Source organism: Triticum aestivum, chromosome 7A (assembly GCF_018294505.1).
Source record: "Triticum aestivum cultivar Chinese Spring chromosome 7A, IWGSC CS RefSeq v2.1, whole genome shotgun sequence".
Classification (NCBI taxonomy): Eukaryota; Viridiplantae; Streptophyta; class Magnoliopsida; order Poales; family Poaceae; genus Triticum; species Triticum aestivum.
The window spans coordinates 65,420,730-65,439,984 of NC_057812.1; the positions used below are offsets into that span (position 1 = coordinate 65,420,730).

The 19,255-nt window shown below is 47.2% G+C and overlaps 1 protein-coding gene across 1 annotated transcript; it reads left to right on the forward strand.

Annotated features, from left to right (window-relative positions):
- Positions 1-16,034: 16,034 nt before the first annotated feature.
- Positions 16,035-17,938, forward strand: LOC123153319 (uncharacterized). Its single transcript, XM_044572498.1, has 2 exons — positions 16,035-16,966; positions 17,048-17,938. The coding sequence occupies exons 1-2, from the start codon at positions 16,230-16,232 to the stop codon at positions 17,667-17,669; spliced, it is 1,359 nt and encodes a 452-aa protein (XP_044428433.1). The 5' UTR covers positions 16,035-16,229; the 3' UTR covers positions 17,670-17,938.
- The last annotated feature ends 1,317 nt before the right edge of the window (positions 17,939-19,255 follow it).

Below are 19,255 nucleotides of genomic sequence, written 5' to 3' on the forward strand. Positions count from 1 at the left end.
CCATATCCAGCCCCCAAGTTGCAAACGGCCATGTTATTGGGATCATCCTTAATTCTTGAGCCGGCACATGAGCACGCCTTGAAAATTTCTGACATCCATCACACCGTTTAACCAAGTCCTCCGCATCAGCGTGCGCTGTCAACCAGTAGAACCCGTGACGAAACGCCTTTGCCACCAGAGACTTTGAACCGACGTGGTGTCCACAATCCCCTTCATGGATTTCTCTTAAGATTTCACAGCCTTCCTTAGGAGAAACACAACGTTGAAACGCCCCGGATGCACTGCAATGATGTAATTCACCATTGACAATCGTCATAGACTTGGATCGCCGGACTATCTTCCTGGCCAGAATCTCATCCTCTGGTAACTCCCCCCGGTTCATGTACGCAAGATAAGGAACTGTACAATCCGGAATAACATGCAGGGCTGCCACCAATTGAGCCTCCGGATCAGGGATAGCCAAATCCACCTCACCTGGGAGCTTGACTGACGGGTTGTGCAACACGTCCAAAAAGACGTTAGGCGGGACCGGTTTACGCTGAGAGCCCAACCGGCTTAACGCATCCGCCGCTTCATTCTTTTGACGGTCCACATGATCCACTTGATAACCCTTGAAACAACCTGCAATATTATCCACTTCCCGACGATATGCAGCCATGAGCGGGTCCTTAGAATCCCAAGTGCCAGACACCTGTTGAGCCACTAGGTCCGAGTCACCAAAGCACTTAACCCGGCTTAAATTCATCTCTTTAGCCATCCGGAGGCCATGGAGCAAGGCTTCGTACTCAGCTGCATTATTAGTACAAGGGAACATTAAGCGGAGAACATAACAAAACTTATCACCTCGCGGGGAAGTTAATATGACTCTAGCCCCCGAGCCTTCCAATTGCCTGGATCCGTCAAAATGAATAGTCCAATATGTGTGATCCGGCTTCTCCTCTGGCGCTTGTAATTCCGTCCAATCATTGATGAAATCAACAAGTGCTTGAGACTTCACTGCCGTCCGAGGCACGTACTTCAGTCCGTGTGGCCCCAGCTCTATAGCCCACTTGGCAATCCGGCCAGTCGCCTCCCGATTCTGTATAATATCACCCAAGGGAGCTGAACTGACCACTGTGATGGGGTGCCCTTGAAAATACTGTTTCAACTTCCGACTGGCCATAAAAACACCATAGACCAACTTCTGCCAATGCGGATACCTTTGCTTGGATTCAATAAGCACCTCGCTGATATAATAAACCGGCCGCTGAACCGGATATTCCTTGCCTGCCTCTTTGCGTTCCACCACAATAGCCACGCTAACTGCCCGAGCATTGGCCGCTACGTATAATAATAGTGGCTCCTTGTCGACCGGAGCTGCAAGAACAGGCGGATTGGCTAACTACCGCTTCAGGTCCTCAAATGCCTCATCAGCAGCTGGACTCCAGACGAAATTGTCCGTCTTCCTCAGCATTTGGTACAAAAGGGATAGCCTTCTCCCCGAGGCGGCTGATAAACTGACTCAGCGCAGTGATCCGGCCCGCCAAACGCTGAACATCGTTGATACACTACGGTTTAGCTAGGGATGTAATAGCCGTAATCTTCTCCGGATTAGCCTCAATTCCTCTGTTAGACACCAGGAAACCCAGTAACCTGCCCACCGGAACACCAAAAACACACTTGGCCGGATTGAGAATCATCCTGTAAGTTCGCAAGTTGTCAAAGGTCTCCTTCAAATCATCCACCAGCGTCTCCTTCTGTCTTGATTTTACTACAATATCATCCACATAGGCGTGCACATTGCGGCCGATCTGCTCATGCAGGCAATTATGTACACACCGTTGATAGGTGGCTTGGGCACTCTTAAGCCCGAAGGGCATAGATACATAGCAGAAGGCTCCAAAGGGAGTAATAAATGCTGTTTTCTCCTGGTCCTTAACCGCCATCTTGATCTGATGATATCCAGAGTATGCATCCAAAAAACTCAAACGCTCACAACCCGCCGTGGCATCAATGATCTGGTCAATACGGGGGAGGGCAAAAGGATCTGCCGGACAGGCTTTGTTAAGATCTGTATAATCCACACACATACGCCAAGTGCCGTTTTTCTTAAGAACCAGTACCGGATTAGCAAGCCACTCTGGATGGAACACCTCAATAATAAAACCAGCTGCTAAAAGCCTGGCCACTTCCTCTCCAATGGCTTTGCGTCTTTCTTCGTTAAACCGGCGGAGGAACTGTTTCACCGGTTTATACTTAGGATCCACATTAAGAGTGTGCTCAGCGAGTTCCCTCGGCACACCTGGCATGTCAGACGGCTTCCATGCAAAAATGTCCCGATTCTCACGGATGAACTCGATGAGCGCGCTTTCCTATTTGGGATCCAGGTTGGCACTGATAGTGAACTGCTTGGACGAATCGCCGGGCACGAAGTCAACAAGCTTGGTCTCAGCTGCCGATTTGAACTTCAGATCTGAATCATGCTCTGTAGTTGGCTTCTTTAAAGGGGTCATATCTGCCGGATCAACATTGTCCTTATAATACTTCAACTCCTCTGTGGCACAGACTGACTCTGCATAAGCCGCATCACCCTCTTCACATTCCAAAGCGATCCTACGGTTCCCATGAACTGTTATCGTCCCCTTGTAACCCGGCATCTTGAGCTGTAAATAGATATAACAAGGCCGCGCCATGAACTTGGCATAAGCCGGCCGCCCAAACAAGGCGTGATACGGGCTCCGGATCTTCACCACTTCGAAGTTTAATTTTTCTGACCGAGAATCGTGCTCATCCCCAAAAGCCACATCTAGGGTTATCTTGCCAACAGGATATGCAGATTTGCTTGGCACAACACCATGGAATACCATATTCGACGGTCTGAGATCCTTGTCTGTTAGTCCCATGCGCCGGAATGTCTCATAGTATAGTATGTTAATACTGCTTCCTCCATCCATGAGCACCTTGGTGAACTTATAACCCCCCACCTGAGGGTCCACTACTAATGCTAACTGGCCCGGATTATCAACCCGGGGCGGGTGATCTTCTCTGCTCCACACGATGGGCTGCTCTGACCAACGTAAGTAACGCGGTAAGGCCGGTTCAACAGAATTCACTGCTCGCTTGTGGAGTTTTCGGTCGCGCTTATCCAAGCCAGTTGTGAAGACATGGTATTGCCCATTGCTCAACTGTTTTGGCTGGCTCTGATAACCTGACTGCTACTGCTGCTGGCCGTTCTGACTATTCTGGCTATTGTGACCGCCTTGATTGAAACCTGAACCGGAAGCTCCATCGTGACCCGGGCCGTGTAAACCGGATCCTGAACCGCCACCTGACCCATGGTCATACCGGAAGGCATTAGAGTTTTTAAACTCCCGCATAATATAACAATCCTTCCAAAGGTGGTTAGCTGGTGTCTCCTTCGTCCCGTGCTTTGGGCAAGGCTGATTCAACAAATAATTCAAACGGCTTGCGTTAGGATTGGGGGTCCCATTACGATCTGCTGCTTTACCTCTACGCCGCTGCCCCCTGTCCTGTGCATTAGCGTTGGCCACAAAATCCATGCTACCCTCCGCCTTGCGTTTGCCTCCGTTTCCATGACCCGCCGGTTTGTACTGCTGCTGTTTAGAGTTGCTATTCTTCCTTCCCTTCCCTGTTTCATCATCATCAGGTTCGGGGTCCTTGGTACTGTCCGAATCGGCATACTTTACTAAAGCAGCCATGAGGGTTCCCATGTCATTACAGAACCGCTTCATGCGTCCCAATTTCAATTTCAGAGGCTCAAACCGGCAGTTGCCTTCCAGAGTTAAGATCGCAGAGTCAGCATTAATCCTGTCAGATGAGTGCAAAATTTCCGAAACGCGGCGCACCCAACGGGTCGTTGATTCTCCTTCCTCTTGGACACAAGCCTCCAGGTCTACTATGGACTTGGGCTGCTTACATGTATCCTTAAAATTCTGTATAAACCGGGCCCGCAACTGGGCCCATGAGCTGATAGAATTGGGTGGCAGGCTCTTTAACCAAGTACGAGCCGTGCCCTCAAGCATCATGGTGAAGTATTTCGCACACGCGGCCTCATCCACGTCCAGCATCTCCATGGCCATCTCATAACTCTCTACCCATGCTTCAGGGGGTAAATCAGCGGTGTAATTCGGCACCTTGCATGGACCCTTGAAATCTTTGGGCAGGCGCACATTACGTAAAGCTGGGATTAAGCAAGGCACTCCCAAAGCGGATGTGATCCCTGGTCCGGCAAAGGTTGTAGAATGAACCGGTGTAAATTGGCCCGCATTATCCTGCGCTGCCAGCTCGGCCTTCCTTTGTGCTCGGGCCCGGTCCACCACATCCTGAGCATCTCGAACACCACCTGCCGGGTCATTACCGCGGGCCGCTTCACGGCCTCGCGCATTGCTTGATATGGCCGGTTCCTCCATGCGCGTGCTATAGCTCCGGCCCGGACGGGGCGTAGAATGAATCCGATCACGGCTGTACGAGTATGCCTCCTGCTGAATCAGCGCAGTCCGGAGAAGCTCCTTAACCCGGCGTGTCTCTATCGCTTGCGGAGAATCCCCTTCGACTGGGATGGCCTCTAACCATGCAGCGGCCGCAACAAGGTTGTCCATAGGATTAGAATAATGACCTGGGGGCGTCTGGACCGGCGGAAGATTCATAATGTTCTGCTGAGGGGGTTCCATCAGGCGAGGTTGGACCGGCTCCCCTGGTCCTGGTGCCTCGATCCGGTTTGTCTCCGGGTACTGTGGCGGATTACTGGTCCCAGCTCCTGGAGTGTGAAAGAGATTTCGGGGGTCAAAACCTGACGGCATGCATGATCTGTGCTTCCGCTTCAAAACCTCTTGTGATGCGTTCTGGTCAAGCATGAGTTTATAGGCCTGGGCGTCCAAAGCGGCCCGTTCTGCAGTCATCCTGTCTTTTTCTGCTGCCAGATCCGCTTTGGCTTGCACGATCTGCTCTTTCACCTTTGCGATTTCTGCATTATGGGCCTCCTGATCCGCCGGATTGTCCTCTGCCATAAGCGCAGCTAGTGCATCAAACAAATTAGTCAGAACTTGAACCGGCGGGCGCACAAGGCCTCCTGCCCCTGCTGCGGCTGCCGCTGCTGATCCGGAGAGCATTGCTGCGGCGGTCGAAGAGTGATTCGCCGCCTGTGTGCCGGCCATGAATATTCCAACCCAGTTGACCTGGCCTGGGGGGTCCGGAATACTGTCGCCATCGGAACAACCCCTAATCTGGTCGTCTTGCAACTGGTATAGCGATTCGGTATCTCCGGTCGAGGACTCGCTATCAGAATAGACGACGGTCTCATTACCATGTTCTGACTCGTCCTCACGCTTACCTTCGTGGACGACTCCAACGAAGACACGCTTCACGGCCGGTTCAACCCGGGTAGATCTCGCACGCTGAGCCGTCTCGATGAGGTTGGTGCAGATGTCCGGCTCAGGCCCAGGCTCACCGATTTTGCCAATGAAAACGTGTATGCCACCAAAGGGGGCCCGGTACCCGTACTCGATTGACTCGGCCTCGGGACCCCATCCTGCGTCGTCGATGTAGATCCTGCCCCGACGACTCTTGGTCATCCGGCCCACAACATAGCCTTCGAGTCCCTTGAGCTTGCCCTCCAAGATCGTCAAACCATCGTGCGATAGCCCCACGGTGGGCGCCAACTGTCGTGGATTTGTCACGGCAGATGTCCTAGCGAAAGGACTTAGTCGTGGAGCCATCGCTACGAGTTTACTTGAAGGGGTTTAAAGCGGACACAAAGAGACGAGGGTTTTATACTAGTTCGGCCCCTTCGATGAAGGTAAAAGCCTACGTCTAGTTGTGATGGAATTAATATGATCTCGATGGCTAGGGAGCAAACAAGCTTCGCCTAGGCTCGAGTTGTGGTTGTCTGTCCTGAACCGTCACCGGGTCGTCCCCTTATATACACGGGTGACGCCCGTCGGTCCATAGAGTCCTAACCGGTTCATACTCGTGTTCCGGTTACTATCTCCCTGTTCCTTACTTACAACAAGTCATACATCAGGCCGGTTTACGGCTACATGCTCTAACCGACTACAGGCCTTGGGCCTTCATCTGCTTACACCACTAATGAAGTTAACCCGGCCCAAGTAGGCCGGTTTACGCCTAGTGGTAATATCCCCAACAGAACCGATGCGTGTGCGGCCTCCAGGACACTGTCCGGGGGCAGAGCTAGATCATGCCCCTCGAGATAGTGCAGCGCGCTTGGCCGTGGCTCGAGCCCGTCGAAGATCAAGTCTCCGCGGATGTCAGCCGTGTAGTTTAAGCTTCCGAACCTGACTTGATGGTCAGGGGCGTAGCTTTCGATCTACTCCAGGTGGCTGAGCGAATTGGCCCGCAGAGCGAAGATCTGTCCGGGGAGCAAAGTCTCACCCTGGACCGCATCGTTGTTGATGATCAAAGGAGCCATCGGGCCTAAAGGCGACGACACAGAGGAACTCTCAATGAAAGCACCAATGTCGGTGTCAAAACCAGCGGATCTCGGGTAGTGGGTCCCGAACTGTGCGTCTAGGCCGGATGGTATCAGGAGGCAGGGAACACGATGTTTTACCCAGGTTCGGGCCCTCTTGATGGAGGTAAAACCCTACGTCCTGCTTGATTAATATTGATGATATGGGTAGTACAAGAGTAGATCTACCACGAGATCAAGGAGGCTAAACCCTAGAAGCTAGCCTATGGTATGATTGTTGTATATGAGTTGATTGCCTATGGACTACAACCCTCCGGTTTATATAGACACCGGATAGGGTTAGGGTTACATAGAGTCGGTTACAATGGTAGGAGATCTTGAATATCCGCATCGCCAAGCTTGCCTTCCATGCCAAGGAAAGTCCTATCCGGACACGGGACGGAGTCTTCAATCTTGTATCTTCATAGTCCAGGAGTCCGGCTGAAGGTATAGTCCGGCTACCCGAACACCCCCTAATCCAGGACTCCCTCACACGGCACCTGGGAGAAGCCGGCCAACCATCTATGGCAAGACTGTATGATCATCAAGGCTTTCAAGAATTCTAACATGTTCGATAGTAATCATGGACCCGGTGGCGACACAGGCGGTGGCGGTTTTCATGGCCTGGGCGGCAATTCAGGCGGTGGTGGTTTTCATGGCCAGGGCCCTCAGGGTAATCAGGCTGGTTATAATCGGCAATCCGGACAAGGAGGTCAGCAGCAACAGCAATCCGGTTTTCAGAGTAACCCAAAGCAGCTAAGTAGTGGGAAGTATCATATGTTCACCACCAGTTTATGCAAAAGGGACCAGAAACTTCATAAGAGAGCGGTCAATGCCGTTGAGCCGGCAGTTCCTCATTATTTGAGATGGTCTGGGCAGCCTATTCTGTGGAGTTGGGAGGATCACCCACCCCAGGTAGACAACCCGGGTCATCTGGCTTTGGTGGTGGTACCTCGGGTTGGTGGATATAAGTTCACTATAAAGTACTCATGGATGGAGGCAGTAGCATCAACATCCTCTATTATGAGACCTTCCGTCGCATGGGATTGACTGACAAAAGTCTTAAGACGTCCAATACTGTTTTTCATGGAGTTTTTGGTTTGAGAGGAATCACCAGAAGATCGAGAGACCTCCTGCAAAAGTGAAATCACAGTTTAAAAGAGCAAGGAAATAGATTCATTGATAAAAGCAAAAGTCAAATGGGAAAGAAACCTCATTCTGGTGTTTCCGAGGAGTTTTTGGTAAGCCGGAGGGCAGTTCATTGTCGTCACTGGTCTGGGTCTCACGGCGGTTCTTGTGTTGCTATTTTTTCAAAAGAAAATGAGGATCCAAATAAGCCAAAGGGTGTGAAAACCTTACTTTCAGGGTTACCAGTCGAGGTTTCTGTCTTGGCAAAGGTTCTAAGTCAGAGGAAATAGTTACCTCTTCCTCTACTGCATGGCTGGCCCCCGTGTCATCCTGACAATGATCAGTGTCAATAAGGTTGTTAAAAAGTAGGCCAAGAGAGTCAAGGGCTACCTCTGACTCAGAAACATCATCTAGCTTGAACATATCTAAAGAAGTTGTTTCTTCTTAGATTTTCGGGTTGTCTTCTTCGCGGCTATGGCGGCGGCTCTAGCCTTATTGGCGGCTTCATGATCATATTTGGCCTTCCAAAAGTCAGATTTGGCCTGTAGGCAAATAAAAGGTTGAAACATCATGCAAGTGCTTAACTATTAAAGAAAAAAGAATCAAGGGGATTTACCTCTGGTGCCGGGTTAAGTTTGCAGAAAGGATTCAATCCTACTTTACTGCAGTCTTCATATTTGTTGTTTACAAGGGTAGTTAACATTTCAATGATGGCTTGTTCAGTCAGACGTAGAGAGCTATAACGCAACAGATCATCTGCTCCTCTGGTGTAATTATACATTAAGTCAGACCGGCGGCTCAGAGGGATGATCCGCCATGCGATCCAACAGTGGAGCAAGTCAACACCAGTTAAGCCGTTTCCCAGCAAGGCTTGCACCCTTTTGATGGTTGGGATGAGCTTCTTACGTTCAGCGGCATAAAGCTTGTTAGGGAGTGAAAACTTAGCGTCAAGGCGCCCCGCGCGATAACCCGACATTGGATTTTCATTAGCTGGTGACGTGTCTTTGCAATAAAACCAAGTTTGGTTCCAATCCTTGGGATGGCTTGGTAAGACTACTAAGGGAAAGACAACACCCTGTCTGTGCTGAATCGAAATTCCACCAGGTTCCAAGCTGGGGCCGTTGGTGCATTCATTCTGGCGGTTCAAATAGAAATACTCTCTGAAGAGTTCAACAGTAGGTTCTTCTTGAAGATAAACCTCGCAGAGAACCTGGAAATTCCAGATGTTTGATATGGAATTGGGTCCAAGATCTTGGGGGTGAAGCTTGAAAAAGTGCAGAACATCTCTGAAGAATTTTGAGCCGGGCGGTGAAAAACCCCGGTTCATATGATTAGTAAAGACGATGACTTCATCATCCTTAGGCTGAGGTTTTTCTTCGGCCGGGTCAGGTGTGCGATAGGACATAATGCTCTTCTCTGGTAAAAACTCAATGTGAACAAAGTCCTTCAGAGTGGCGTCAGTGACTGTGGAAAGGACCCAGTTGCAAACTGTCGTCTTCTTTGGCAGCTTGGTGAGAGGACAAGCTAAAAATGAAGTCATTTGCTAGTTTAAGTTAAATGGTGGAATCACAGGTTAATGTCTGCAATACAGATGCGTAATGGCGACTTAAGTAAGGGCTAATGATATATGAAGGAAAAATGGGCCGGCAGGATAAGCCGCCATAACTAAAGGTATTCAAAGGTTGCCAGCGACAAAAAAATGGCTAAGTACTAAGATGAACAAGTTTCACAGGCTGTTGCTATTATTTTGGATCAAGACCGGTCAAGAAAGGAAAATAAATGTAGACCTAAAAAATAGTGCAGAGGAGTTCATCGGTCCTAAGGAGGCCTTTATGCAAGAAAGGGGATCTACTAGCATCTAAAATGGATGCGAAACAGCTACCGCATGAGTTCTATACTTATTTTAGATCAAAATAGGATGCGGTGGAGAAACTACGAAGAATCTGTGATGAACAACGAAGAACACAGAAGAACTTGCAAACCCGAATGCGGATCTAAGGTGCGGAAGGGTAAGAACTTACGGATGCAGTTCTACTACGAAGGGTCGCCACTGTTCTCGGGACAAGCTCGGGTTGATGCAGCGGCCAAGGTTGAGGACAACGGTGAGCGCTGCGGCGGCGGCGAAGCTCGAGCGATAGAGGGGTGGCGAGAGAAGGAAGAAGAAGAATGAGGAAGACCAGCCATGCCTATTTATAAGGAGATAGGTGAATAGGCAGGCGCAAAAAACGAGGAAGGCTAAAATGATGATTATCCAGCTAATTAGACGCCTCAATTTTCGGAAGGCATTTAAGATAAGGATCCGTTAAGATGACATCGTGGCGGGTTTCCAAATTTTCTGAAGGTGACGTCATGGCGGTTTATAAAGCTTTTACAAGTAGTGGAAGATGGATTTCTTCTAAGTGTTTGAAGATTGACATGAACAAAGTTCAAATCAACTCGGGGCCTAATGTTGGGGATATGAGTACCAGATATGACCTGCCCAGGAGGGGCCGGGTCAACCGCAATGGCGGGTTACTTAAGTGAAGCCCGAAGAGTATATAGGGTGACGGTTTATGATAAGGCTTATAATAAGCCCAAGCCCAGAGGCGGCTTAAGGCCTGTAAGTATAAACTGCCATGTATGAATAAGACTTGTAAAGTAAGGCATGTAAGAGATGTCACCGAGCCGGACACGTTGTATGAGCCGGCCGGGACTCTGTAGGCTGCAGGGCGTCAACCCGTGTATATAAGGGGACGACCCGATGGTGGCTTAGGGCAAGAAACAACAGATCGAGAGCCAAGCTAGCGGATTCGCTCCTGGCTCATCAAAACCTAGCAATACCACATCAACTGGACTGGGCTTTACCTTCACCGCAATGGGCCGAACCAGTATAAACCACTCGTGTCCTTTGTCCCGATTAACCCCTTTAAGCTTCCTAGTTGCGATGGCTCCACGACTAAGTCGTTTCACTAGGACATCTGCTGTGACAATTCCACGACAAATTCTCTCTTTTTTCACTTAAATTAATTTGAGGGAAAGAAAAATTATGCTCGTGATCTTCACTTATATTTGTTGAGCTTGTCAAAAGCAACATATGAAAATTAGTTCCAGAGTATAGATATCCAAGAAGGATATAATAAAAACCTTCATGGAGATTATTGGACAAAATAAACTTGATTCTTAGTAATAGTTTTGAGATATGATGATGTGATATGTGAGTTATATTGATGAGTAATTATGCTTTAGTAAGAATATTTGTGTTAAGGTTTGTGATTCCCTATGCAAGCATGAAAGTCAATGATTATGCAATGAAATTATATCCTACTTATGATGCATTATTCAGTGTTAGTTACGCTTAATGCTCGCTTATGAGATTATACGTTTCTTGGTTGGTCGCTTCTCAATCTTTTGCTAGACTCATTTTGCACTAAGTATGATCACTACGTGTGCATCCAAAAACCTTTAAACCAATTTTGCCACATGAGTCCACTATATCTACCTATATGCGGTATTCTTTTGCCGTTCTAAGCAAATTTGTATGTGCCATCTCTAATTTTCAAAATAAACTTCTCTTTTGTGTGTTCGTTTCTCTCGCGGAGCGGTGAGGGGTGACTAATATTTTGCATGCTAGATGTGTTATTCTCACGATGAGTGTTTATTCACTTGTCATTGCACAAGAGTAAGGCAAAGGTATTAGGGATGGCCAGTCCTGAAATGAAAAATGAATTTACTTTATGTTGTCAAATAATAAATTCCTTGAAAAGTGTTGGTATGGAAGGCACCCGCGGATACGGTTAGCCATGGAAAGTGAAAGTATGGTGGAAAAAGGAATAAACTTTATTTTCTGTTTGGGAACCGCCTATGATATATCAAGCATGGAAAGTGTTGGGAACTCTAAGTCATTTTCATTGGTGGGATGGATACACCTCCCAAAATGTTTTTATCTCTAAGTTTTTCGCTTTGAGCTCTCGCACCTCTACAAATCCCTACTTTCCTCCGCGAAGGGCCTTTCTTTTACTTTATGCAATTTTTATTTTGAATTTGAGTCTCCATCTTCTCTTACAAAAAGCACCAACTAGGAGGCAATATGATCGTACTTGAGCATTGGTTATAGTTAATATGCGAGTGTGTTTCATGAATGGATCAATGATTGAGCATGATGGGATAGTGATAGCTTATTTTATCGTTGATATTTTGAAAGACATGGTTGCTTGTTGATATGCTTCAGTATTTAAGTTATCATGTCAAAACTAGACTATTGCTTTGAACAATATAAAAGTCCAAATGTCCATGCTATAAAGAAAAGAATATGATATGACATGATAGGCAGCATTCCACATCAATTTTTTTGTTTTTATCACTTACCTACTCAAGGATGAGCTGGAGTTAAGCTTGGGGATGTTGATACGTCTTCAGCGTATCGATAATTTTTGATTGTTCCATGCTGTTATATTATCAATCTTGGATGTTTTATAATCATTTTATATCATTTTTTGGTACCAACATATTGACATAGTGCCAAGTGCCAGTTGCTGTTTTTTGCATGTTTTTACATCGCAGAAAATCGATACCAAACGAAGTCCAAATGCCATGAAACTTTACGGAATTTTTTATGGACCAGAAGACACCTAATGGGCCAAGGCTGCGCATGCGGGGTGTTCCGAGGAGAGAACAACCCACCAGGGCGCGTCAGGAGGCCCAGGCGCGCCCTGGTGGGTTGTGCCCACCTCAGGTGCCCCCCGGACCGCCTCTTTGCTCTATAAATACCCCAATATTTCATAAATCCTAGGGGAGTCGACGAAAATCCATTCCAGCCAACTCAGAGTCCAGAACCACCAGATCCAATCTAGACACCATCACGGATGGGGCTCACCACCTCCATTGGTGCCTCTCCGATGATGCATGAGTAGTTCCTTGTAGACCTCCGGGTCCGTAGTTAGTAGCTAGATGGCTTCCTCTCTCTCGTTTGATTCTCAATACAATGGTCTCTTGGAGATCCATATGATGTGACTCTTTTTGCAGTGTGTTTGTTAGGATCGGATGAACTTTGAGTTTATGATCAGATCTATCTTTTTATCCATGAAAGTATTTGAGTTTCTTTGATCTCTTTTATGCATGATTACTTATAGCCTCATATTTCTTCTCCGATATTTGGGTTTTGTTTGGCCAACTTGATCAATTTATCTTGCAATGGGAAGAGGTATTTTGTAGTGGGTTCGATCTTACGGTGCTTGATCCAAGTGATAGAAGGGGAACCGACGCGTATGTATCGTTGCTACTAAGGATAAAACGATGGGGTCTATCTCTACAAAGATAGATATTGTCTACATCATGTCATCGTTCTTATTGCATTACTCCGTTTCTCCATGAACATAATACACTATATGGATGCTGGATAATGGTCGAGGTGTGGAGTAATAGTAGTAGATGCAGGCAGGAGTCGGTCTACTAATCTTGGACGCGATGCCTATGTAATGATCATTGCCTGGATATCATCATGACTATTTGAAGTTTTATCAATTTCCCAACAGTAATTTGTTTACCCACCGTTTGCTATTTTTCTCGACAGAAGCCACTAGTGAAACCTATGGCCCCCGGGTCTCTTTCTCATATTATTTGCCTTTGCGATCTATTTTCTATGTCTTTTATTTTTAGATCTATTAAATCCAAAAATCCAAAAATAACTTGTTGCAATTTATTTTATTTGGCGTTCAATCTATCAATATTTACAACTCTCTCACGTCTGTTTGCCCATCTTCGGGCGCCGCTACCCGAAAGGGATTGACAACCCCTTTTACACGTCGGGTTGTGAGTAGTTGTTATTTGTGTGCAAGTCTTGTTTACGTTGTGTTGCTTGGTTCTCTTACTGGTTCGATAACCTTGGTTTCATATCTAAGGGAAATACCTACCGCCGTTGTGGTGCATCATCCCTTCCTCTTTGGGGAAATACCGACGTAGTTTCAAACGACATCACCGTGGCGCACCGGCGAGGCCAAGACAGGGCGGTGACCCGGCGACGGAGTGTGCGAACCTTCACTCACCATAGCTCTGATGCCAAATGTAATCTCTGTCAAAGGTAGAGATGAACTCACACACACAAGATAGAAGAAGATTACATAGGAGTTTTGGCATCTCACAACTTGTGCCTTTTCTGACTATCTTTCTCTTAATTAACCAAAGTGATTACAAGAGTAGATGATGGTGCTGCTGGCCTAGTGGACGAACTCCTACTGCATCACCACCTCGCGGCAGGCACGCGCGTCGGGCTCCGGCCGTGGCGCACCGGCGAGGCCGAGACACGGCGGCAACCCGGCGACTGAGTGCGCGAACCTTCACTCATCATAGCTCTGATGCCAAGTGTAATCTTGCCCAAGTTAGAACATGAACTCACGCACACAAGATAGAAGAAGAGTACACGGGGAGGTTTGGCAACTCACAACTTTTGCCTTTTCTTACTCTTTTTTAATTTAACCAAAGCGATTAGATGGGTATTTAAAAGGGAAGCAAACGCGCGAGCCAAGTCACACACACCGGCCTGATCCTAAACTAACGCTCCACGCACACTTGTACTCCACTAAACAAATGCATCCACATCCAGCCACTCCGATGGACAAACTCAACGTCTTTGCCTCAACTAACCCACCTCACTTTGAGCTAGTCTCTTGGCACGGCAACGTACAGATCCCTTTCACTCTCGGCTGCATGCATGAACCTACACAATCTATCTAAAAGTTATGCATGTACTCACAATTTCTAGCTTCACTTGCCCGATGATCAGATCGCACCATTGCCGATCCATCAATCCACTTCACCATGATGCCATGCATTGTTGTACTAGACTTAGACTGAACAAACACAAGCAGAAATAAACTAGATGAACTACTAAACAACAATGGTTAACACCAACAATCGCCCCCTTAACCTTGTTATGCTTTATTGGGAACTCCATGGCGACCTTCAGTACAACCCCGGCTTGTCGTTGGCGGTCGCATCGGCGAGAAGCGCCCGCTCCTTCTTCGGCTCGGTACAGTCCCTGGAGTAATGCCCGTACTCTTGGCAAGTGTAGCAATGAACCTTGTGAATGTCGACGTTTCTCTTCTTGTTGCCGGCGCCACTGCGGTGGCGAGCAAGCCACTCCTCGTCCATGAGGAGCAGGCGACTCTCACCACCCTGGTCGTAGTTGCTGGCACCCTCGTAGCTCCGGCCCTTCGCCGTTTTGAGCCTTCCTACAAGCTCTTCCATGGACATGGTTTTAAGATGAAGCTTCTCAATGGCAATAGCTACCTGGGTATACTTGGACGGCACAATGCGGAGAAGCTTCTTCACGACCTTCACCTCGTTGTGGTTCTCGTTGAGCGTGCGCAGCTTGTTGGCGATCCCGTTCTTGCGCATGGCGAGCTTGTCGAGTGTCTCGCCGCTCCTCATGCGGACGACATCAAACTCCTTTAGGAGAGTCTGCGCCATGGCCTCATGGACGCGGGCATCACCGACCCGCATGATCTTGATGGCATCCCATGCCTTCCGTTGTCGTCGCCTTCACGGCAAGTGTGGAGTGCATCTCCTGCGGCACGGCTCGCAGAATTGCCGCAAGCGCCGCCCTGTCCTGGCTGAAACTCCCACCTCCCTCGATGGCGGCCCACACGCGTTGGGCCTCCATGTTCACCTTCATGATCAGCGATCACTCGAAGTAGTTCGTCGCCGTCAGTTGTGGGTAGACGACGGTGCTGCTGGCCTGGTGGACGAACTCCTGCTGCACCACCGCCTCGTGGCAGCCACGCCGCGGCGGGCTCCGGCCGCGGCGCACCGGCGAGGCCAAGACTCGGTGGCAACCTGGCGACGGAGTGCGCGAACCTTCACTCACCATGGCTCTGGTGCCAAATGTAATCTGACGGAGTGCGCGAACCTTCACTCACCATGGCTCTGGTGCCAAGTGTAATCTCTGCCCAAGGTACGAGATGAAATCATGCAGACAAGATAGAAAAAGAGTAGACGAGAGTTTTAGCACCGCACAATTTGTGCCTTTTCTGGCTTTTTTTTCTCTTAATTAACCAAAGTGATTACAAGGGTATTTAAAAGGGAAACAAAAGCACAGTCCAAGTCACACACACGGGTCTGATCCTAAACTCACGCTCCACGCACACATGTACTCCACTAAACAAGTGCATGCACATCCTCATGTACTCCACTAAACAAGTGCATGCACATCCAGCAACTCCGATGGACCAACTCAACATCTTTGCCTCAACTAACTCACCTCACTTTGAGCTAGTCTCTTGGCACGGCAACGTACAGTTCCCTCTCGCTCTCGGCTGCATGCATGTACCAATACAATCTATCTAGAACTTATGCATGTACTCACAATTCCTGGCTTCACTTGATCGGAAACGGATTATAGCTTTGTTTCAGGAAAACAAAAATACTGCACGACATTGAAACGATATAGTGTACGGATAATTAAGATGGAAAAGATTTGGCCGTCTACGAGTCGGATGTGTCCGTAGAGTCCTACCTAGCTCGGATCGATGTACTTACCAATATATACGCGGGGTCGATCGATTCTGCCATCAATATGCTGCCTTCCTAACAAGACCGCCCTACTCGATCGTCTTCTTCCAATGTTCCACGATCTGATCTGACATACCGACGGTGGGGGGTGGACATGGACATGGAGCACACCGACCTGCTGGAGGACATACTCCGCAGCCTACCGCCGCGCTCCCTCGCCATCTGCCGCAGCGTCTGCAAGGCATGGCGTGCCACCGTCGACCACCGCCGTCTGCTGCGAGCCGACCTGCTCCCGCTCTCGCTCGACGCTGTCATCTACAACATAGACAAGATCGATGCCCCGAAGCTCTTCGCGCGCCGATCAACGACGCGCTACATCACCAGCAGGCTCGACTACCTCGACAACCGTCCAGACTACGCGGAGGTCATCGGTGAGATCACGGACTACTGCAACGGCCTCCTCTTGATTGAAACCGACAAGGTGGCCAACCCCGCCACGCGGCAGTGGGCGTCCTTGCCCCCACTGCCGTGTGCGTGCTTCCGGCGAAAGTCGACCTGCGGGCGTTGCTACCGCAACGGCTACCTCGTCTATGACCCTACCGTCTCGCCACATTACGAGGTGTTTTACGTTCCCCGTGTGCCCCGTAATGTACCAGCTGAGGTGGCGTCCAGCATGGAGTGGCCACCTTCGGTGTATGTCATGCATGTTTTCTCCTCGGTGACAAATTGTTGGAGGGAAAGGTCATTTAGACGAGAAGGAGATGCTGCTGGGACAATGGCCGACATGAACTCACATTGGAAATCTGACGGGGAATTGTACTACTCCGCTCACTGGAAGGGCTCGCTCTATGTCCCTTTAAGGCATAATACAAAGGGTGGTTTTGTAATGAGGTACTACTACGTGAAGATCATTACTGTTACTACATACTGTGTTTGGTGATTAACCTTTAAAGTTCATTTGCTTATGTGCAGAATAAAATTATGGAATGATAATTACCAAGTAATCGAGCTGCCAAAAGGAGGCAAAGGATCACTATTTCGTTTGGGAAAATCGAAGAAGGGGATCTATTGTGTGCAGGATATCGACGGCCGATGCACATTTAAGATTTGGCTTCTTTCTGAATCACATGCTGGCGCGATGGACTGGGTTTTAAAGAATGAAATCTGCTTTGAGACAGCATGGAGAATATATCCTTGTAAACGTGACAGTGGACCATGGATCTCACAGTCGCTTGAACAAAAGGAATCGTTGTTGGAAAAAGACGTCAACCTTGAAGTTGCAAATAAATACAACGAGGCACTATCCAAAGATGATTTTGAATGGGATTCCGATGATGAAAATGCTGTTACCACTGTAGACTGGCCCAAAAAGGGCAGCCCTGGTGCTCCAGCTCATCTTTTTTGGTGTCTGGGATTCCATGCTTACAAAGAAATTGCCCTTTTTCATGATGATTACAGAAGCGCAACATTTGCTTATTATTTAAATAGCTCAAAGGTTCGATACTTGGGAATAATGGAGCATGAGTATTCAGACGTGGATATTTCCTATGCTTACACACCGTGTTGGACGATGGACTTGCCAGGAAGAAAATGATGCATGCAAAGTTGTATGCGTATTTGGCTAGTCACGAATGTCAAACTTCTCTTTGCCTTTTTAAATATATGTAGATTAGTGTCTTTTAAATGTACTTCTATACATTTTTTACTCTAAAAAATGTACTTCTATACTCCCTCCATTCCAAAATATAGTGCGCCCGCGCTTTCTGAGGTCCAACTTTGATCATAAATTTAACCAACCAGACCAATTGCGGCGGGAGAAAAATATATATAATAAAAAAACTTCTTTCGAATATGAATTCACTGATATAATTTTTGCTCCCGCCGCAATCGGTCTTGATAGTTAAATTTACGGTCAAAGTTGAAGCACGTGGATAGAGTAAGCACTACATTGTGGAATGGAGGGAGTACATTCTTTGTAAATTGACGTCTCAATGGTGTTTTGTTTAAACCTTTTTCTGGATGCTTGTATTCCGGCTTTGCATTCTTTGTAAGCTGTCCAAGCCAGCCTGATTTTTTTTTAATGATGTAGCGAACAAACCAGTAACTTCCAAGTAAATATGCGGAATTTAATTACGGACTTTGATATATGCTGAACGTTATAATTATAGGCAAGGTTACCGAAGAATCTTCCTATATGTAAGGGTCGCGCTATGTAATGGTCATGCGAGCACATATCTTTGATTTGTTTTATATTTTGCGTGTAAAGCAATTCTACTAGCAACCATGCATATAAAAACAAAAGAGTGACATCAGCAAAGATTTCATAAAAAATGGAATTTTAAATTTTTTTGTAGCTATCATCGGTCCAATTAAAAAACTGTTTTCAAATAAAAGATTCGTCACGACGAGACTTTTGAAACTACATCCCATGTTGATATGTTCCGCTGACTTTTCTTTCGGGTCAAAAGTTACCAGGACAAGGCTAAGTAAGTTATCACATCGGTGGTACATAAGTTACCATCTTGTCTATATAGAAATTATCGGAGCATAAAAATGGTCCTCCAACATTCTCCGGACATGCAACTAAATTAGAGGAAGGAAAAACTGATGTCATTCTAAACTCCTCCCTATTTCAAAATTTCAAAATATTTTGTAGTTCAAACCGTCGATGCAATCGAAAAATCATTTTCACATAAAAAAGGCATCACGACAAGAGCTTTGAAACTAGATCGTATGTTGGACGTTCTAGCGACTTTTTCCATTCAAAAAGTTATCATGCTAGCCCATATCTTAAAAAGGCAAGTTTAGAACTAAATTACCTGCTAACCAGTTAGAATTATTTTTCCAGTCTATCAAGGAAGCAAAAAAACATTAGCACTAACAGACCAAAATTGAACTGTTTTTCCATTTGTTAAGTCTGATATATCATATGGTGTTTCACTGAAAACACTTTGACATTTCTTTTTCTTGTTCTCCATGGTCTGCAATCTACACAACAAAGAAAATAATGAAGTTTATCTATGGACCGGCTTTGTAGGACGGTAAAAGCTGGCGATTAAAAAAATGTATACATGAGAATCGTCATACATGTGAAGTGAGCAAAGCATTCAAGGTGATGATCTGTTTCCAAGAAATCTGTAGTAGCAGAGCATATAACTTCTGAATGTGTACTCTCTACAT

Coding starts and splice junctions, on each gene's coding strand:
- LOC123153319 (XM_044572498.1), top strand. CDS start 16,230: ATGGACATGGAGCACACCGACCTGCTGGAGGACATACTCCGCAGCCTA. Junction 16,967..17,047: donor AAGGGTGGTTTTGTAATGAG/GTACTACTACGT, acceptor GCTTATGTGCAG/AATAAAATTATGGAATGATA.